Source organism: Drosophila ananassae, chromosome 2L (assembly GCF_017639315.1).
Source record: "Drosophila ananassae strain 14024-0371.13 chromosome 2L, ASM1763931v2, whole genome shotgun sequence".
Taxonomy (NCBI): Eukaryota; Metazoa; Arthropoda; class Insecta; order Diptera; family Drosophilidae; genus Drosophila; species Drosophila ananassae.
In genome coordinates, this window is record NC_057927.1 from 16,956,623 (window position 1) to 16,978,704 (window position 22,082).

Genomic DNA, 22,082 nt, shown 5'->3' on the forward strand with positions numbered 1-22,082 from the left:
ATGATTTCCCGCACTTTGTGTCACACCATCACGAGGGACATGGCCATCATGGCAGCCTGTATAACAATCCTTTCGGCTCCCTGGCCAACTACCACGACGTGGGCGAGTTCCATGAGATCCACCAGCGTAACTACGATATGAAGAAGAAGCAGCTTGAACTCAAGAAACAGCAGCAAATGGAGATGAAAAAGCACAGGTGAGTGTCGCTCAGGATCCAAAGTAGCCATTAATCAGGAAAACCTGACCTGGCCACTACCCGCAACCGAGCCAGAACAGTCTGAACTGTATTTATGAGCTGTACAAATTAAAAAGTAGCAACTTTTAGCCACCGTTACACAGATCCCGCCTCCAAAAAAGTTTACCCTACTCTATAGTCGGGACTAAGGACTACCGAGGACGGACTGAGGTCTCCGGACTCAGTGCACGCCGCAAACTTTTCATATTCTTATCAATTTTCCAGGTTGCGTGTGTGGCGTGTTTATTAAAGTTTCCTTATCTATGGTTTAAAAGGATTTTCCCAGGCTAAAGCCAACGGCTGTTGGCACATTGTTAGAGTTTGTTGCCCGGCGTCTTGGCCTTTTGTTGTATAACGCATAAATAAATTTTGTGGCCCAGAGCAGGCTACCACGACGTTCTTCCGCCCCGACCTTGGTTTTCGAAATCTTTACGTGGCGCGATTGGATGTGAAACGTAAATGAATGCAATAAATTATTTACGTTCACCTGTGATATTAAAAATCAAGCAGAGAAACTTTTCCAATATAACAACTTTTTTTCTCCAAGTTGTTGGGAGTGGAAGGACGCGGTACAGTTCTATATATGATCCTGCTGCGTGGGGTGAGTGCTGGGTGGAGTGTCAGCTTAATGAAAGCCATGAGTTTGCTTACCGCTTCCACGAAGTGGCTGCCTTTTGATGTCGGCATTGCACATACGCCACGTGGCACGTCTTTGGGATTCCAGAATTCAAGGGCTAGGGTAAGGGCCTGAAATAGAAATACAAATTCCAGAGCACTATGGCACGATTGTGGCAGGCTTGTGGCGTGAATGTCGGATAACATTTGGCCATTTAAGCGAATGTAGTGTACCATGTAGTGTCAAGTTAGTTGATAGATGAAAAGCTAAAAGTACAGTGTGCTGAAATGTCAGGGACTTTGAAAACTTACCTATGAAATTTTCATTTTAAAGCCGTTACTTTCCCCCTTATGCCGCTGGCATAAGTTTCAAATTCAGATGCCATAGTATGCGGAGTTTATGGACGCTAAAAGTTTGCGCCGCGCATGTGTGTGCTATATAAAACCACTTGGTTAATTTGCCATAAAGTAAAAACCATAATTTACACCCGTGCCATTTCCTCGCCGGGTAATCAGCGAATGCTAATTGCATTTGCCTCGGGAAAGAAGCCAGCCCGAATGCACAAGCCGGGAAACTATTTTATAAATATTTTCCCACAACTCTGAGAGCAGTAAGTAGCAGCGGAATGGGGTTTGGCTGAAAGGGTATACTGAAGCTGTGATGAAGGATCTCGGAGGAAGCGGATCGGGGAACTAATTTCGCTGAGAGCCCAATGGCAATACGAAATAATTTATATTCAAAGCGTAGAACGCGTTGATGCTGAACACAAATTGAAGTCCCGAGATGCAGGAAATGCGAGTTCCTCAACTATAAATTACATTAAATTGTAAGCCAGTTTTTTCCGCTACGTAATAAGCAGCTGCCATCCTGTCAAACACCTGTGGATGGCTTCAGTTATGGAGCTTAGAAATTAAGGGAGCGTGATTGCAGCTGGAACTGGGAAGCCTTTCGGCCGTAAAACCATGTGATAACCGTTCCATATTTATGCAGCCGCCTGGCATAAACTGAGCTGAAAGCGGAGGACTACAAAGTGCACATGAACAACGGCCAAAACAAAGCAGTCAACAATAACAAAACGCGGCACAAGGACGAGCTGTGCTACCCAAACAATAACAGCAACAAAAAGAGGCCACGGAGTCAGTAACTGGCAACGTTTATGTGCATGCCAATGTGCATAAATTCCTTGATACAAATATGGTCAAAAATTTAGAATCGAAGGAAGTTAAAGGAGCTTATCCTTGGAAATTTTTGGTTTTACTACTTTGACAGAACCTCTTTAATGGATCTTCATGGATAAAAGGAAAGCAGAAACAGACAGTTAATATCTATTATCAAGTGTCAAAATTTTGAGTTCCGAATCAAAATTCATTCTTTTATATAAAAATTTCAAATATTTTGTTGAAATTTGACTGCTATTGTGACTGGGTTTATATTTTTTTGAGCGTTCCTTGGTTACCAGGGCGTGGAATAAACTGCACTGTTTATTAAGTTTGTGCATCATGCCCTAAGCATACATACATGCCCCACTCGGGGTGTGGTAAAAATATTCATGTTATTTTATGCAAATGCAATGCTAATGTCAGAGCCACAGGCTTCCATTCTGACCGCCGAGTGGCAGCCCACCACCCACATTCCCTGCCGCTTTGCATGTAGCGACCTTGCAAAATATATGAGTTGCATTAAATATTGAGCATAGGTCGCACGACTTCAGCTAGGCAAAGTAATTAACCGCTTAATGTGATTAGTGGATTCGGACAGAAGACTGACACACAAGTGAGGTCTCGAGTGCCACTCAACAGCCGTAACATCGAAAGGCTTTCAAATTGCCCTGATCTCTCATTGTGAGCTCTCGACGGTTTTTGTTTCATTGTTTGCTCTGGAGCACAGCTTGAAGACACTTTAAGAATGCAACATGAAAAGAACAAAGCCAACAACAGCTATAACAGACGTTGCACGGTTGTAAAGGCCATAACACGTAGCGTTGAATGAACACTTGTCGAGGGAGGGGCGGTATCTAGAGGGCGGGTGGTAAAGGCTGGGAAAAATGGCCCAGCGCAAGGCAAGGACATGGGATTGGGGAATAGGAGTGGGAATGGTGCGCTTCATGCAGTCAAAAAGTAGTTTACACGTTGTTGCACAATTTATGTTTGTGCAACACGTAAGGCCTTTTGTGGCAGGCTCAGCCTGGCCAAAACTAAATGTTGTGCAGGTCTGAAGGTCCTTGTCTGCGTCTAGCTTCAACCTGTACGCCCACTCACACCCACACTGCCTTTTTATTCCGGCAGATTGCTTGCCCTTTGCCCACTTCCTTTGTGCCATCATGCCCCCGAATAACACACACGATATATCTTAAAAGCAATCCAAAAAGCCAACAAACGGCAACTTAAAGCGGCCACAGGAAACTCCTCTTTAATAAGGGCTCTGTGGAGGGCGGTTTACACCACTCGGCATGGATACGGCTCACCACTTGGCCCCTAATGGAATTGCTATTAAAACTACATTTTTAAATTATTTCAAAGAATGCCAAGAAAAGTCCCCGAGAAGGACTTGTGCCAAAAAACACAAAACAATGCTTTTGGGTTTGCGCGATTGCTAAAATTCCTCAACCGCAAAACAAAGGAGCGCCCTTCGTGCCCCACACTGCAACTTGTAATTTTCATTTAATTTTAAGTGTGAGTTTCGGGGGCAAGACCAGCGCCAAATTGCCACCGACTTGACCCTCAAAAGGGCGGCCATTAAATGTCGCGGCTGCTGGACTTCGAGCGCCAGAATTGGCTGCTTGTTCTGCTGTAATTAGCTCTGCCTTTTGGCCCAGATCGCGTGTGTGGCGGTAATCCTTTAGGGCGGGTCATTGGTCGGCCATCGACGGCCGGCGGTCGCAGGTTTTCGTTGACGTGCCATAAACCGCGGCTGAAATGCCGGTCAGTGGTAGTCCCTCTTACTTCAAGTTACGGCAAGTTTCAAACTGGCCTTCAATGCCAATGCGCTTTTAGTTTTAATTGCAACCCGAAGATGGTTAAGTGCTCCACCCGATAGCGCCAGGGAGCTGAAATGCTGAAGCACGGTGGCCATTAATCTCGGTGGCACCAACAACTCCATGAAAAAGAGCACTCACACACACACATTAAAATTAAGTTTATATTTTACAACGTAGTAGTAAATGGCTAGTGTGTTACACAATTTGGCTAATTTGTAAATTAAGTGGGAGTCTGGGCGACCTACTTGACCTTGTTCACGGGCAGGTAAGTGGCTCCAGGAGCCGCTGCCGCTGGAGGAATGTAGGACGAAGAGGCGGCTTCCAGCTCGGCGGATACGCTGCCGGCAGAGGAGCTGCTGATGCCGCCCGCCCGGCGCTCGTCAATCAGTGGTACTGACTGTGCCACCTGCTGTTTAGTGGCAAAGTCCAGCACTGGAGCCACACCTCCATTGTGCAAGGTGGAGGATCCACCCAGGCGCTCGTACTCCTGCTGGATGGTGCGCTGGGCATTAATGGCGTCCTCCTGGGTGCGATACTTAACGAAGTGAACCTCTGGTTTGCTGGCGCTCACGCGGTTAAGGTTCTGGAGCTGGTTAGCCAGGCTGGAAAGGTCGCCCTGCTTGGTCAAAACATAGATGGCGGTCTGCTGCTCAGCAGCCTGCTTGGCGAGAGACAAAGCGGCATTTTCCAGACCCTTGTTTTCCGGCGCCCGAATGAAAACCACACGGAGGTTCTTTTTCAGCGAAGCAGCTAAGTCACTGACACTCTTGTTATCCTCGAAGTCAGCCTCTGGGGCAGAGTAGGTAAAGAACTCCTTGTTGAACTCGGTGTTGACGGGGGCGTATTCATTGGAGTAACTCTGAGTAGAGCCCAATGATCCACTGGAAATAGAGCCTCCGGAGATGGAACCACCTATGCCCGTCGAAGAGCCACCAATACCCGCCGCATAGTTGTAGCCACCAACATCGGCACGAGCCACGGCCAAGAGGGTTAGAACCTATTGGACAGAAAACCCCAAAAATTAATCCTCAAATCCATATGGCTCATAGCCTCCACTTACGATAAAGCCACGCATGTTTCTCAGTGTGTGATGAATATTCGTTAAAAGCTGTCAAGGTGTTAAGCACGCCTGGAGATGTAAACTGTTAATGCTGCAGCCCATCTGGCCGATGGGCGTTTTTATAGCTCGGCCAGGCTAAGATGCAGATTTCGAAGATATGGCTAAGCGGGTGTAGCCGATGCCGTTGAATCAAATATTTGATTTCGGATATTGGATGCCCGCTGGCCGTTGCAGGTGACGCAAAAAGCTGGAACTGTATCCGCCAGCATTCGTTAGCATAAATTCAAAACGGTTTGCCAATTTCGCTCGGCCGAGGCTGGTGCTTTGGAAATGAAATGCAAAAACAAGCGACCACCAACCACCGGCCGCTTGGTAGGCCAAAAATTATGGCCACTTAAGTGGAGCAATGCCAAATAATTTGCATAGATTGGTCGTATTTAATTAATTGCAAATATTTCTGATAAAAACAATCAGAGCTCCAATGGCCAAACAAACACAAATCAATTACAATGACAACGGGCTGCCGTGATTATTCTGCAAATGATTGGTAATACGAAAAATTAATTAAAAAAGTCAATATATCACTCTGACAATTGGATGCCCCAAGCAGTGGGAACTGCCTATGAGAGTTATCGCAAATCATGCCCTAATCGAACAGTGGCTCTGATGACCATCCACTGTATTCGCGGCTGTCCAAAACTAGTTTATAGCCAAATGGCTGTTTCGTAAATACGCCTGCCAACAACAGCAACAAAGGCCCAACACTCAAAAAACCTATTTATGCAAATTAACCCTGGTCGTTTGCGGCATTCCATGGCTTGGGGGTTTCGATTCAATTGTTCTTTTTTTTTTTGTTCGTTTGCATATTATTAGGCATTTATGATAACAGTTATTGTGGAATTTGATATGCCTGATTCATTCAACGATTGCCCAATCGGATTCAAAATACAAAACCCCAACATGGATGCGGATTCGTGTGGTTTGACCACGAAAGCTATGAACTTAGACTTTTCATGCCGAAGGACGCTGCCACAGAAATGCAATCAAGTTAATTACGGAATATGCATTTTTCAAGTCAAACATGAACATGCAATTCTGTGATTGACGATAAATGGCCAATTAAACCAATTACCAGCGGTTGCCCTGCAGCAACTCAGTCCAGTTGTCCCTTCGTCCCGTCGCGTGCAACATGTGTTACTTTGTAATAATTCGATTTAAACTAAATTTATCAAATTGTTTCTACTAATTGAGTGGGATAAATGATGAACGATGGACTGCCTTCATAATGAACAATTTTCCGTCTGATTTCACCTCACATTCCGCCTTTAATTAGCCGGCCAGACCAGCTGGAAAACGTGTTGAAAGGAGTTTGTTCGTCCATCAGCCCATCCGACACGCATGCAATTAATACAAATAGTTCCTGCGGCATTTAATGATGTTTAGCAGCACGCAAGTACATTTACATTGCAATGCCGAAAGTAGCATAGTGTCTGGTGTCTCTCTGGTATTTTAAAATAGTCTTCTTTTACCATCAGCAAAGAAAGCAAGGACTACAAGGACGCAGGGGAAAGGCGGTGTCATCTTATAGTGCATAAATTATTCAATGAACCGCTTCCCAGGACAACCCAGAGTCGGAGACGACAAAAGAGCTTTGCTGTCAGTTATAATTTCGCTCGCGTACCAGTTGCCACTGTCAGTTGTGGTGGTGGCGGTAATGGAGATGGTGGTTGAGTCCTTTGAACAGGCAACAAAAATTATGGTTCTGAAAATGGAAAAACTATTAAAAGTTGATTTTGGATAACTTTTGATTTATAATATCATAACCATTTAATGGAATTAGTTCCGCATATTTTGTTTTTAAAAATTTAATTTCAATACGAAAACCCTGGATGACATTTTTTTCTGTGTAGCTGATGTTTGCGCTCAATTACGCCACCAGGGCTAACCCAGTTTAAAAGTTAAAGTTATTTTTGCAGCACACTTTTGTGCGCGCGCACATTTTAGCCATAAGTTAGACACTTGTTAGGTCGACATAGCATCGCGACGTGGCCCCACCGTCGATGACGAAACACTTTACACCCCTGAATAGTTAATACAAATTAGATGGCCCCGGGCAATTACTTGGCAACAAAATTTGCATGCGTTGCGCCATGTAATTTCGGAGGATCCTGAAGGGGAAGTCCGGGTTGGGGCTTTGATTTTGGACAACAGCAAAGAGCTCTGGCATTGCAAAGTTAAGCTGGCCAAAAGTTTTGCTGCTAATCTGTTTGGTTTCTTTATCATTCATGTTGTTGTTACGTTGTAGCTGTTGCTGTTGTTGTTGGCAAGTTGCGGCTTACCCAAGTTCCGGTTTCCGATTTCAAGACCTCTTTTTGTGCTTGGCGGTATAAGAAATTCATGGTTTTGCACGTAGCCCTTGCGCCCACTTAAGTTGGTTTGCTTGTTCCAGCTAAGTGGGTTGATACGACTCGAATGTTCTCCTTTGGATTGGAAATCGGACTATTTTGTCCTGCTTGGGGCTGACACTTTGGAGGGAAAACTAGTTCTAACGGGAAAACTAGCCAAAGGTTAAAAAGAGACCCGCCAAAATTTATAAAAACTCCAAGATTATATACAAAATTAAAATAAAATTAATATCGAAAAGCACTGGGAAAGATTCATATCTATCAAACCCTTCTTTCCTACTTTCCAGCCACAAACTTTTCTAGCCAAGTTATTTAGCCGTATTAATAGGATCTATAACATGCATACGAATTTTGTGATTTAGCATCACTGATTCCGTTTTTCCGTTTCCTTCTAAGCGAATCTATCATAAATTGCTAATAGGTTTCGTTGCGTTGGCGTCGACGCCTTCAGCTCGTTTGCCTGCTTTGGCAAAACAGAATTAGGCTGCGGTTTTGCGGCCCAGAGAGACATTAATTTTCCACAGCAGAGAACGGAATCCAAGAATGGATATGCCGACAGCAGAAACAGCTCCTACAAAACTACATGACTTATCAATTAATTAAGCGAATTTCTCAAATTATCGCCTGGGGCATGACAGAGCCCCAAAAGGCGGCTTTGCATGTCAGAGCCAAGTTAAGATATTTTGTAGTTTCTTTCGTACCTAAAAAGGAATTTAAAGTGTCATGGCAAACAGCAGTTTCATAACTTAGCATCGCATCTTCTCTATATATTTTATATACATATATTCCATATATTTCAGAGCCGTACACCGGGGCCCGCATTTCCGTCTGATTTGAATTGCTCGGCAAGTTTGTTATGTTTTGAACTTGAGCTTCCTGCCACGGCTGCTGAAGCTGTTGTTTCTAGCTGCCAACTTCCCCGCCATCTCTTTATCCACCAAGTGTTTTCCATTTTTCCCCCCTTTTCCGATTCTTGGCTTGTTGTCGCTACCGGTGCCAGCGTTTCCTGCGAAAAGTGCGCTGCATAAGGAATTTTATTAAGACAACTGTACACTTTAAAAGAATTTGCGAACAAGTTTCACTTTTGGGGCAAGTTTAATTACCTTGGATAGCTTGGATTTGAGCAAGTATTTTATATTTAACACTAGTTTGGTCTTGTTGAGTTTGTGGCTTGGATACATAAAGTTGTAACTGTCTCGGAAAATGTCTGGAAAGTTATTTGTTTTTCTTGTTGAATGTTGCTTGTTTTTTTAACAGGGACCTGAATTTTTAGCAGTGCAATGGGAGCAACAGCAGCATAGTAACTTCAGCTCCGTTGATGATGCAGCTGCTCAGCTGCTGTCATCAGCCCGTTGGGCCAGCAGAGCTGTCGAAGGCTTATGCGGATGTTGTGCATTTGCTAAGAGTTTTGCCCCGCATTTGTTTGCTCTTCTGGCTTAACTGGCTTACTACCACCGATGCTTCTGGCAGGATGCGGAGCTGCGTTGCTGCCACTCGATATTGTTTAAGTTTTTGCTGGACAGCTCCAGCTTTTCTGCTTCTGCCCCAATACGGCCACCAAGAGATACCCTTTTCTACTTCCGTATGGTCATGCCAAAGAAAATGTTCTATTTAAATAGTTGCAAACAAAATTATTTTCAACTCCTTCAACCTTTACGATGAGAACTGCTTCTTGCTTTATCGTTTTAAGACCCATGTAGCGCATACAAATGTCGTTGAGTGCCTTGTGGAATTTGCATGACATTTGCCCATTTTCCCTTTAGTTGCCAAGAGCTCTCGTTGCACAGAGGAAGCCGGAATGCCACACACTCACATCGGAGAAGATTGAAAGAGAAGCAAACACTCCCATAGAAAAGCAACTTTTTGCTGACACCTTGCTTTATCTCCAGAACTGCCTGCGGCATCCGTATCCTTGGCTCCTTCTCCTTCCCCGCTCCGACCCCTGTGCACTTTAAGCTTAATATTATTTAAATACAATTTTGCTAAAATTCTATGGCATTTACTTTCGAATTTGCATAAGCAGAGAAGTTGGAGCCAAGGACGACTGCCATTCAAATGGAATAATTGCTTAAATAAGAACAATTTAGATTATTTAGCATAAACATTGAAAAATAACGCCGCCATAGAATTTAAGCCGAGCATAAACTAACGCATTTGACAATTGGTTCGCTAACCTCTTTCGATGCCTCGAGCCTTACGACTCTGCATTATTTGCTTAAGTGTCTGCGATTTGAGTATGCGATGTTGCACAGGTAATTGTGCTGTCATTTTGCATTTGTAATGAAGCAACATGCCACCACATACGTACGCACGCCCAAAGCCCATCCAGAAACAAGCCCGAGATAATTACTGAGGACAGAATCTGGAATTCAGAACCCTAAAGCCACAGAGCATGCCAGAACAGAGCGGGGTTCATTTGTATGCCGTTCAGGCTTCTTATCAAATATGAAGCAAAGTCGTAAAAGCTAATTAGACTCACAATGTGCGATACGAGCATGCTACTGCCGACGGCTGAATAATGCAAACTAATCAGCCCGTAATGCAGGAGAACCATTAGAAAGCGTTGCTTTGCCAATCAGCAGAAAAGCAAAAGAACTTTTACTCAGTTCCCCTGTAATCCGGCACTTTTCTCTGCATTTTTGTGGCAGCTCACAGCATTGCCCCAAAGCCATTCAGACTTGTGAACTTAGTCGTTCGGTTATCAATTACTCAGAGGATTCTGTTCACAATGAAGACGTCTCTGCCTCATATCCTCGTATTCCCGTATACATTTCCCAGGATCCCAGTTTGGTATTGTATTGGAATCAGATGTGCGTGCCCGGAATTGTGGAAGCTTTATGGGGCAACAACTCATCCCCCAGCCCCCGCCCTTGTCCAATTATTCGCCAGGGCTCTTGTTTTGCTTTTCACGTTTACACACATCAATCATAAAATGCAAATATTTACGATTTTATTTGTGTGCAAATTGCCATAGCACGCACATTAATCCCAGACTCCCGTCCACTTTATATTCGCAGGAACAACAGTAACCGCAAGTACCGGCGCCACATAAACGAAAACGCTTTGGGCATCATCCGCAGCACCCTAAACAGCGGTGGCTTCGGACCGCAGGCGCCCAACAACAACAGGGAGCTGGGCATACCCTCCAACGCTGGTCCGATGAATCAACTGGCGGCCGGCTATCAGCGGCCCCTGTCGCATCCTGGCGGGGGCAGTGGTGTGGCAGCAGCGGCGGCTGCGGTGACTGCGGCGCAGCAGGAGAAGGGCATGTTCAGCATCAGCCAACTGAACATGGAGCTCACCGAGGAGCACGTAGGCAGCAACGGACGCATGGAGATCACCTGCCTGGCCACGATCCCCTCGGCGGTGGGTCAGGGCGAGCAATATGCCGACTACAAAACCTTCTCTGTGAAAGGTGAGTGGGTGACACGGGGCGTATGCGTGATTCGAATTTCATTATTTACTTTATTTATGTTATGCCATGTAATATTATGCAAGCAAATATTTATATTATTTTCCCGTTTTTTCATCAAATTATAAGACCAGTGAACTCATCAAAAATCTGCCCCGCGAAATTATAAAATATAAAATGGAATCACGGGTGAAATTTTCTGAAAATAAATTAGCATGATAATGAGACCCCGACTTTAACATTTGTAAGTGTATGTGCGTGCATTGTTATTAAGTCTGGCTGTCAAGAAAACCAGCAGGATATTTATCATACAAACAATGTCAGCGTTTCCATTGTCTTAACTGGCAGATTAGAAATTGCGTCCTTGATTCTGTTGACTCAACCGGTTGTCCCACATACCCAGGCTTGATGTCATATGTTTGTCGTTTGTCTACATTTAATTTTCATTTTCCTAGCCCTTCAATGTTAGGAAATGGGGCCAAAACAAAGGTTAATTTATATATTTGCAGACATTGTTTGCCTACAAAAAGCCGGTTGTTAACACTAACGTCCCAGCAAAGTCGTTGGAGGCCCAGTTGTAAATTGTCCCGAATTGTACGAAATAATTTACACATTACCAGGCCCATGACTCACAACGGTCATTGGCCTCGCACCAATCTTCTGGCCACAAGAAACCAAGAGCCCCTTGCCGGCGGCAGCTCCGTTGTCTTTCGACCTCTTTGCCCACTGTCACTTGAACCAAGGGGCGTATGCGTGTTATTTATGTTGCGTGAAGTGCGTCATTTGTTTGGGCCACTTCGCAGCCGAGAATGCTTCACTCCGTAATTGTTTCTTATGCTGCCCTCAGGGCCTGCCATCCGTTTAAGCCACTGAGGCTCTGAATATTCTACCGCCAGTACGAAAACTTTTTAGCCCTCGAAGGGCTCTAGTTTTGGCCTGATCACCGTAGCGACCTTTGCTGCGGTTTCATGCCTCGTTCTCGACTGTAAAACATTTCGCCTAGATAACTTGGGGGCTTATCACAGCTCTAAATTATTCATTTTACATTGAAACTTTCTAGTCAAAATGAATGTTCATGAATCTGTATATTTAACCTCTTATATCTGCGCCTATATTTGGAATTTAAGCTTTGGAGTTGAGTTTGAAATAATATTCTTTGTTTTCTTTGCTTTCTTTGGCATCCTGCAGTTGAAGTCGAGCGGCATGTGGCCTCCTCCACATCCACGGCTCCCCCAAGCATCGGCATGGCGGCGCTGGGCAATGGAAACGGGCACGGCAATGAGACCTCCGCCGGATGGAGCGCACGCCGTGTGGTAGTGACGCACTTGTGGTCCCTGGCCCAGTTGCTCCTGCTCGTCCTGCTCCCCCTGAGCTACTAGAATGGAGGAGGGCGCGCATGCAGAAGGCGGATGAGGAGGAGTAGACCACCGACATACTCGCACAGAAGGAATAGTTACAGAAAATCAAGGGCAACCACATCATCAAGATCATTATACCCATCTAGGACAAAGCAGCCAGAGCAGCAGAAGCAGCATCGAAGAACCCAAGAAGTTGAAATTTTTGTAAATTGTACACCCGAAATTTTTAATCTATTTCCAAGGCATGGGCTCAATTGAGCAGGAAAATTAGCACAGCACAAAGAGCAGAAAAACAAAAGGACTGGAGCAAATGCCTGGCGAATGGATTAGGAAAACATTTGTAACATTTTGCGCCCGCCATGGTCAGCCCATTTAAATAGTTTACTTGTAAATAACTGCAAAAGACCGAGGGGACAGTGGGCGATGATATTCTTTTTTGTTTGTGTGGCCGCAATGGCAAAGCGAAATGCTTGTAATTAAGTTGCAGGCGGTCGGGGAAACTGGGTAAACGTTTTCCGGCTGACCAGGGGCATTTTTTGTAGCGCAAAGAAAATTTTGTATAGCCAATTGGGCACTAGTTTTGGGAAAGGCACGCTGACGAATCCAGGGAATGCAATTTCGTGCCAAGAATCCAAAGTTTTGTGCGATTCAAGGTCAGCGTGCAACGGGGGAGACATTCCGCCCACTGATTTCCCTTCGTCGGCCTTGTCAAAACTTTTTGGGCAAATGCCGCCTCCAGAGAAATCCAAAATGCAAACAGCTAGAATTAATTGGGGCAAAGTTTTTAGGCGTTTCAAAGCAGTCGCTACGAAGCTTGTACCTAAAATGCATGATCTTAGTGCAATAGCGAAGAACACACCACTACACACTCGGAAGTGAGTTAAAGTAACATATTTTTTACGGCATTGTAGGGCTTTGGCTAGTCGAAAATAAAGAGTAAAGATTGTGGCAACTAAGGGTTAGGATAAAATTAAGGCAATTGAGTTTAGGCGCCAGAAGCAGCAGCAGAAAGCTAAATAAGAGTAACGAACCCCGAACCCGACCCGTACCAACGTAACCCGAAATAAAACGTTTAAATGTAAAATAATTAGACAGTTAAACCAAGAAGCTTACAAAAACAATCAGTGTTGAAAACATTTTGAGAAACAAAAACGAAACAGAGAAGGGCGAAGAGAAAATAACACGAACACAAGAAAATGGCGTCGCAATGGGCGCCGTCTGTGGCGCGTGGTGACCCCCGAAAAAAGGAGTCAGGTCGGCCCCAAAGGTCCGAGATGGGATGGGTTATGGGCTATGGGCTATGGGTTGGGTAATGGGTTAGCCCAGAACCCAAAACAGAACCCGACTCATTCCGACACACATTACGACGCTTACTTATTTATTTTCATTTCGGCCCCTAATTTTTGTTTCGTTGTGTGTAAATGGTTATCGTTGCAATGGATCGTTTAGTGTGTAGTTAGGAAAATATTTGCCGTTGCGATTAATTGTTTTAATTATTGTTTCTGTTCCGGCCATTTAGAGGGGGCTGGAAACAAAGTACAGATGCATTTCGTGTACATTTAGGAAAGGATATTTTCAAACGCGCTTTAAGTGTCTACGGCTAGAGATCAATTTTAAACACGTAGCATAACAATGTAACTATGTAAAGCAAAAGGATAAACAACTACAGAAAACCCGGCAAAGTAAATACATGTAAAGCAATTAGTGGGCTAGTCTATATCTCTATACGTTTACGTAAATATATATATAAAATGTGCGTCTGTACTGTGTGTATGTAATTAGGCTTCTATTTTTGACTCTACTCGACGGCGAAAAAGCAAAACAAAAATACTAAATCCAGAAATATTGATAGAAATATAATTAAGCCTGCGATGTTCTCCTACAGTTTGAACAAGAAAAATCAGTTAAAGCTAACAATTACAATTATAATTAAAAAATACAACTGCAATTTGAAAAATCTTGCCACAGTTGAAACATTTTCCAATGGTTGTCTCATTGAGCAGTAATTAAGAAGTGAGTAACGTTCATGTAGTTTCTTATCCAACGGATGCTAAATGAGTACACCAGTCGGATTATGCTTGAACGAACTAAAGTTTTTATAAATGAGAATATACTTAAATATGATAACGGTGACATCAAGTAAAAGTAATTGAAAACAAAGTTCATATTATGTATGAAAATATGGCTATAATGTCTTATGCAGGTATTGACGTCTTCCTATGCTACGCTGTCTATTATTAACAAACAAAACAAAAAATTGATTACATTTATAAATTATACATTACGAATAGGTGTGCAATCAATTTACTGTTTGCATAAACTAAGAACTAAATAAAATAAAAAAAAATAAAAACAAAAACAAAACCAAAAGAAATGAATTACACTTATACATAACAAATGAAAATGCTTTAAAGTTAAACGATAATTTATACCTCTTTTACTTCAGTCTAAAGACCATATGGTCTAGTTAATGTTATGATTCTGGTCTGCTTATTTCTACCATCATTCCATTCTGAATTAAGTGCAAAAATTAAGGGAGCCATTTCCCAGTTGGTTATTTGTTTTTGAGAATCACTCGAACTAGTAAATGTTTCCCACCAATCTATGAACAAGTGCAAACACCCCTCAACCCATCAGGCACATTCTCACACTCGTATTTATCCGACACATTTGCATTCACTGTTTTCCCTACCCAGCTCCCTCGTCTCCTTCTCTATTTGTCTGTATAAATATGCAAACTGTGTGTTGTCTACAATTCAGTCGTCTGTTGTCTGTTGTCTCAGCATATATCTGCATGAATATGCATAATTGGCCAAGACTAGGAGCCAGTTTATCCCAGTCAAATGCCTGCTAATCATGAGTCGTGCCCCTTACCCAGCATATAAATGTGTATCTATGTAAAAACATTATATAGGTGTCAAGTGAAAATGAAACACAATAAGGATGATATTTATATAGATCAAATAAGAGTACATTAAGTGTCGCAGCAATTCGCAAACATATCATAAATGTTGTAACTTTTCCCAATTCAAAAGAGCTAACGACGCAGCTCTGATACAAAAATTTAAGATGGCACTGGCGCACATTTCCGCGTGTGGTGACATTTTTTCATGCATAGCATGTGGTACTTACACCATGTAATTATAATTGTTTGTTGAGGGTCCTCCTTGCGCCCGACATGAATATTGACTTTGGCTATTAACGTGAAACATCCGCATTCATTGGGCCAGGGGAATCCCTTACCCAGACGAATAAAATTATAATGAAATAAGATTGTGCAAGATATACTCGTTAACAAACACTCGAAAGCACGCAAACACAAACATTATATTTGAATGTTATATTTTGATAGGTCAAAAGTATTACGATAGCGGGTTGTCAGACAAAGATATTTGGGGATCTGGCTTGCGGCTACCTTATCATTTAACTCACATCAAAATCTTCCAATCACACATATCAAGGCATATTGAACAAAGGGCATGAAATTATAAAAGATATATATTGAAATTATGTATACAACAAGATGTAAAAAACGTATATATTTATAGAGAAATGAAATTATTTATTATTTTTAGACACTTACACCACAAAAGCTTTACCCTTTTGTTTCCATTATTTAAGTGGCATTAATGTAACCATATACATACACGCGAATGTGTTTGAAATTGAATTCAACCTAATTTATAATTCCCATATATGTATTGTAAAAACAGTTTTACGGTCTAAGAAAATGATCTAAATGAATAGCGGAAATGAGGCTATTATTGATATCTGAATACTGGCAAAAGCCAATCAACACACAAAACCAAATTGAAATCGATAGACATAACGTAATTATTTATTTATAGATACAGACATACCAAGTGAAAGATGAAATTGTAAAAATTGCAACCTATGCAAGTCATATAAAAACTTAATGTGGAATATGTGTATTATTATGAGTATACTAAAGCTAAGCGCGTACCACGAACATTAATATGTACACTGTCAGTGCTGAGCAGGAGAGTGTGCTGGTAAAAGCACAAACTAAATGTAAAATTAAAGTGTAAATTACCAAAGTGAACACAATTTACGATTACAATTCAACAAAAAATTATGACGCCTACTGCTTGGCCAATCTACTACACTGAAAGGATATACAGAATATTAAATATACATACTGAAATACGAATATTTGTGGTAAAAAGAGAACGAACTAAAAAATAAATGTTGAAAACAAAGGACCAGGAGTGTTTCACTTAAGGACCATTTAAGAAGCACGCTCCCCTTAAACAAAGAGTTCCCAAAAAAACACAAAAAGGCAAATGTAGAAAAACACAACGAAGTGGCAGCCATAGAAAGTGCCACAACAAAATTTGTGGGCAGAGAAATGCGGATTTTAGGGGACCTGGGTTCAAGGCAAGAGACAAGAGACAGCAGACAGGATTTTGGAGCAGAGGACCCCACAAGTGCGTTAAACAAACTTGCGTAACTTTCCGTTTGACGAATATCCTTTTAATCCTTTTAAATGTGCAGGAAAATTGAGGGAGCAGCAACGAAATGCGTAAACAAAGGCCAACCTCGTAAGGGCACATAAGGTCAGATGTCTTGGCGAAATTACAAAGGGGGAAGTGGGAGGGTACAAATGTTCTGCAATAATCAACGAAAGGATAAACTACGGAATAAATGGCGAATCAAGGGTATCACGGCCGTAAAACACATCCGCCGAGAGTCAGGGCCACACACAAAGCCGATGGCACAATGGCCGAGAATGAGTTTTTTTTCTTTACTTCCAAGGAGCCGACTTTGTCTCTCCCCAGAGTCGAGACTTTTGTGAGCCACAGGACGGTACAAAGGTGCAACGAGCTTGGATGCCTCATTACGGAATCAAAGCCCTGTTCGCACACACACACACGCAGACACGTATACAAACATTGAAGGGGGCGGTGTGGGGTAACGGGGCGTGTGGCTGGCGACAGATGGCAGCTATCGATTCTGAATTTGGGTGACAGACAGAGCATCAGGATATCAGGACACCGGGCCAATGACAACATTGCATGGAAATGAGCAATTAACGCCTGGGCTTCGTTAGGCCAGACCAATCTGGCTATCGACGAATCAACAGATTTTCTGCAGAGCCATCAAAAGGGTTCTCAGCTCTCTGGTTTCTGGAATCTGGTCTCTGGTCTTTGATATCCTGCGCCGTACTCCGATTTCCGGTCTTCCTTTCTCCGTCTCTTGATTAAGGTATAAATATTAAATTAGCAGTGGCTGTGGCCAGGAGCCTGCTTTGACTCTGTCAGTGCCTTTGCCGTTAATGAGGCATGGCCATGGCAAGCAAAAGAGCCAGACAGGATGTGGTTTGTTAAGAGGCTCGTTCGCTGCTTAATTATACATGGCAGCGCCCAAAAGTCGACTAATTAATATGCAGCAGTCGAGCAGCGGAGAGTGGCTCGGTTAATGAGCCAAAACTCTCAGCATGTGTGCCAACTTTCGATAGCAAACAGTGGCCCGACATCCAGTCAAGCGAATGTTTTTTTTAGTTTTTGCTTTTAGTCCAAAAATCGGCTGATTCGTTCCAATCCCCCGGCTCGCACGCCAATCCTTTCCTGATGCCAATGTCGATGCTGATGCCATTGCCGACCGAATAACTCAATTTTCATAGAGTGGCCCGGCAGACGGGAAACACCAATAAACACTTTTTGCAACAAATCCTAACTATTCCGCAGCAACCACAGTGGCAAAGCAGCAGCAGCAGCAGCAGCAGGAGCAGCGCTGCTAGAGCTAAAGGCGCAGTAAAACTTTTTGACAGCGACAACATGGCGTACAACTGCCAACTGCAAGTGCTCTTGGGTGTGGCTCCTTCCACCACACCCGGATTTTGTCCTAGCTCTGGTTCTGGCGGTGCATTGCCACCTGCATAAAGCACGGGGCTTGGGATTGGGCATGGGCATGGGCTTGGGCTTCGGCGAGTGGTTGCCAAATTAACAAAAGCGCCCAACTTTGTTGCGCCTGAAAAACTAACAGGGAAAAACAACGGAGATGGCAAACCTGTCTCAAGCACATTTCAATTTTCGCCGTACAAAGTTGCCGCCTGCATGCGGACAAATGTCAAAATATTTAGTTGTACACGCGCAACTTTCCCTCCGGAAATTGAAAAGAAATATTGGTTAGCCCGTGGGACAGAAAGCAAATGCCCCCATTCTGCCAGCGATGGTAAAAGTTTTCGCGCTTTGCCGAATTAAATCCGAATAAAAATGTGTGTGTATCAGGGTATCGGGAGTGTTGCACAATGGAGCTGCCTCACCGCAGGTGTCAGCTGGAAAGATTGGAAGCAAAACAGTATTTGTGCAGGCGATTTGTATTTGGTTCTTGCAACAACAAAAAGCGCTTCCATTTCGACTCTGAAGGTACATAACTGGATGGAAGGGTGTACTTCAAAAAAAAATTAAGCCAAAAAGCATGCTACACTTTTTACACCTCCACTGCAAACTCATCTGAAAACTGGGCGTATACTTAATATGCTAACTGCTTTTGAGCCTTGAACTTGCAACTTAAATTCATCGTTAATGCATTTACATACGCTACTCGCAATACAAAGTAGATGCAATTATTTAATGTATTATTTAAAAGATAATAAAAATAAATAACATAAAGCCAAGTCGTTAAATGCACTGTTTTAACCATATATTAAACGAAACGTATGAATGCTTTTTATTATTCTCTGTTGTCAGGTGCCGACCTGTGGCAGAGTGTCTTCCATTCGTTATCCCTCAATGGGGGGAAAATGTTGATATCTCATCTGGGCGTCAAAAGAAAGTTTGCACGGGCGACACTTGGAGTGCCGTGAATGTTGTTTTAATAATTTATTTTGTGCGCACAGCGGGTTGCTCATTAACACACACACGTCAGAACAGCACAGGCACCCATGAACCTATCCTCCCGAGGTTACACCTATACTCGCACGCACAGGACACGCACTTGGAAAGCTCGTAGTCGATTCGGTCGGCTGACTGCTGCATATCACCTTAATTACAGGCAGCAGTCTGGGCGCAGTCAGACGGCAAATGGCAGACAAGCTAACAGCGTTTATGGTGCCCCAAATTGCCATTGCCCCCCCAACCATCCGCCCATCCACCGGCTTTTTCCTCGGCATATTGTCGCTGTCGTTACGCTTTAGCGATTCGCCACTGTACTCGACAGAAAGAGCAACGGATTCAGTTTGCACTCGACTGCTGATAAGCGTGCGATTCCTGCAGGGGCGCACACTTAACATCACACACACACCCGTCGCCAAAGCAGGATGGCCATGAATACATGCACCGTTGAGTTGCGTTTATATCGGGCTTATGTTACATCTAAGTGAAATTTAAGGACTCCACTCAGCGATGTACCAAATCCTCTGCATAGTTCATGCCACCCGAGCAAGGGCTTAGATTTGGGTTTGGGTTCATGTTCGGGGCTGGCTATGATGAGTTTGCCTGCTTCTACGGAAGCAGGAAGCCATCAAGCCACACCCCCATGCCCCCCGACAAAGGGCATCAACAATCATCCACGATGAGTGTCGTCAGCTGGCAGAACACAGATCAGCAGGCAGCATCCACATCCATAGCCACAGGCAGCTCTACCTGCAACAGGACGTTGCCACTTAGACAGACCACAACTGGCAATGGGCTCCCAAACGATAGCCATCAGTGTTGGGCATATTTTTAAGGTACAAAAAAGGTACGAAAGGTAATTGGCTTCTGTACATTCTAAAGATGAATTAACATAGAACTTAAAAGTAAGAACATTGAAAAAAACTTAAAAGTAAGAAACTCAAATTCCACAACAAAGCGTCATTCTTATTATTCATTTGATGTGTTTTCATCCCAAATTAGTACTCTGTACTAGTTTTAATTAAAAAGCAAAACAAGGTATATATACCTCAACTTGACACCACTGCTAACCACCAACAATAAGCTGGCACACAAAGAGTGGACTTAAAGTGAACCGGACCCAGACCGGGCCATTGTCCAACCACTTCATTTCGATTCTAATAACTCCAATTACAAATGGCGGATGGGATAACACCGGTGTGTGCATATGCCTGGGATTCCATGGATATGAGCTCTGGTATTTTTCGTTTTGGTCCATTTTCCAACATATGTGGCAATGTGAGCGGCCGTGGCTGTGGGTGGCTCAACTTGTTGCTGGACTTTATGACATGCCAGCCATTTTATCCAGCCTATTATTTCAGGGATTTTATGCGAAAGGACAACGCTCGAATGCCCATCCAGACCGGGATTTGTCCCACTAAACGAAAAGTTTCCGTTCTGGATGGTGGAATTGCCAGAATCCTGCAATTAGTTTGTCAGTTCACATTGGAAATTTGTCAGCTAACAAATTTTATTCCTGTACATGGATACTTAAGAGCTAGTTATTTTCACACGATGGGAGTGGGTAGAGGTACTTTTCAATGGAATCGCTTAGGAAACGTTACCGTTGGACACAGCTTTTTGGGAATTATAATCTATTTGACGCGGAAGCGACGCAGGGTGGGTGGCAAGTAGTCCTGGCCGGAGACCACATTGGCAGGCAAGTACTCAGAGCTAGGGGCGTGAGCAGTTGCCACGGCCACAGGAGCAGCCACGGCGGCTGGCGAGGCAAAGTTCAGAACCGGAGCACGTCCCTCGTTAGAGATACGGGAAACGCCTGGCAGTTGGTTGTACTGGTTCTGGATGGCCAGCTGGGCATTGGCGGCATCCTCGGGAGTACGGTACTTAACAAAGTGTACCTCTGGCTTGTTGCTCGAGCTGGTCTTCAGGGCGTTCAGCTGCTTGGCTAGGTTGGTCACATCCGATTGCTTGGTCAAAACATAGATGGCGGTCTCCTGCTGGGCAGACTGCTTGGCCAGCTGCAGAGCGGCGCGCTCGAAGCCTTGGTTCTCTGGTGTGCGGATAAAGACGACGCGCAAATTCTTCTTCAGAGAGTTGGCGATCTGCTGGTTGTTGACTCCCTCATCGAACTGCTCCTCGGGAGCGGCATAGCTGAAGAACTCCTTTTGGAACTCCTCGATCAGGGGAGCTGGCTGAGGTGCAATTGGAGCATGGACCACGGCGGGGGCCTCGATAGGCTGGGACAACACCGCCTCTCCGCTCTGGACTGGTTGCAGTAGTTGTGGAATCTCAGCCACCGGCTGTATTCCGGCTCCGGGAACAAAGGACAATCCCTCGTCAGCGTGGGCCACTGGCTGGTAGTTATAGCCTAGCTTGTCGGCACTGCAGCTGGCAGCAAACAGACAGATAAGCTGTATGGAAGACATATTATTAAAATTGACATCATCCATTTATTCAATGTCTTAATGACTCACGATAAAGGCGCGCATGTTGGCTGAAGATGTTTACAATTGGAGCTGAATGAGGGAACTAATACTGGGACTCCGACCCAATCTGGCTTTTATAGCTGCAGTCAAGTCACACACCCCTCCCACGAACGAGTTCACCGGTGATCCACTCTTTCCGACGACCTTGTGGATTTGAGATTTGATTTCGCTGCTATTCGGTCGTCATTAAAATGCCCCACCATTTAAATATGCAAGCCTATTCCCCGACCTAGGCCTAGGCCTATCGATTGTCTTGGCTTTGATTTAAATGCACTCTGAGTAGTTTATAAATATGCATTGATTGCGAGTGGTGCTGATGCTGCGACTGCTGCCACATTATCTAATTGATTTGTGTTGGCTGAGACAGGCCATAAAAAACAAAGAAACTTTTAGAGAGGCCCAAACGGCAGCCACTGTGTTGAAATGGTCGGAAAATAAACAGCTACTGGCTTTGCCTTGCCGATAATATCTGACGGTCTGGTTGGCGGACAACTCTCCGGGTTCGGCCAGCTCTTAAGCCGGTAATTATAATTTTCATAATTTTCCACAAGTTCGCGTTTTTCGGCTGGGCTCGGGACGAAAACGTCAATCTCTTTCGACGGCTCAGTTAATGAAGTTCCTTAACTAATTTAAACTTTTTCGGTATCGTTTGATGGCCAAAGAAAAATAAGAATTT

The 22,082-nt window shown here is 43.8% G+C and overlaps 3 protein-coding genes across 3 annotated transcripts in view; 1 reads left to right on the forward strand and 2 right to left on the reverse strand.

The window, feature by feature from the left end:
* LOC6501344 overlaps positions 1–16,286 on the forward strand; it is a 37,556-nt gene extending 21,270 nt beyond the window's left edge. Inside the window, exons 7-9 of the mRNA XM_001954996.4 lie at positions 1–196; positions 10,311–10,708; positions 11,894–16,286. Of these exons, the coding sequence (XP_001955032.2) occupies positions 1–196; positions 10,311–10,708; positions 11,894–12,084 (785 nt within the window). The 3' untranslated portion in view covers positions 12,085–16,286. The remainder of the gene's footprint in view (positions 197–10,310; positions 10,709–11,893) is intronic.
* On the reverse strand, positions 3,995–4,903 carry LOC6499246. Its single transcript, XM_001954997.3, has 2 exons — positions 4,889–4,903; positions 3,995–4,825 (listed from the first exon to the last, which is right to left on the reverse strand). Exons 1-2 carry the CDS (start codon positions 4,901–4,903, stop codon positions 4,070–4,072), a joined length of 771 nt encoding a protein of 256 aa, XP_001955033.1. The 3' UTR covers positions 3,995–4,069.
* Positions 16,287–20,412: 4,126 nt separating the features above from the next.
* Positions 20,413–21,601, reverse strand: LOC6499245. Its single transcript, XM_001954998.4, has 2 exons — positions 21,395–21,601; positions 20,413–21,331 (listed from the first exon to the last, which is right to left on the reverse strand). Exons 1-2 carry the CDS (start codon positions 21,407–21,409, stop codon positions 20,555–20,557), a joined length of 792 nt encoding a protein of 263 aa, XP_001955034.1. The 5' UTR covers positions 21,410–21,601; the 3' UTR covers positions 20,413–20,554.
* Positions 21,602–22,082: the final 481 nt, after the last annotated feature.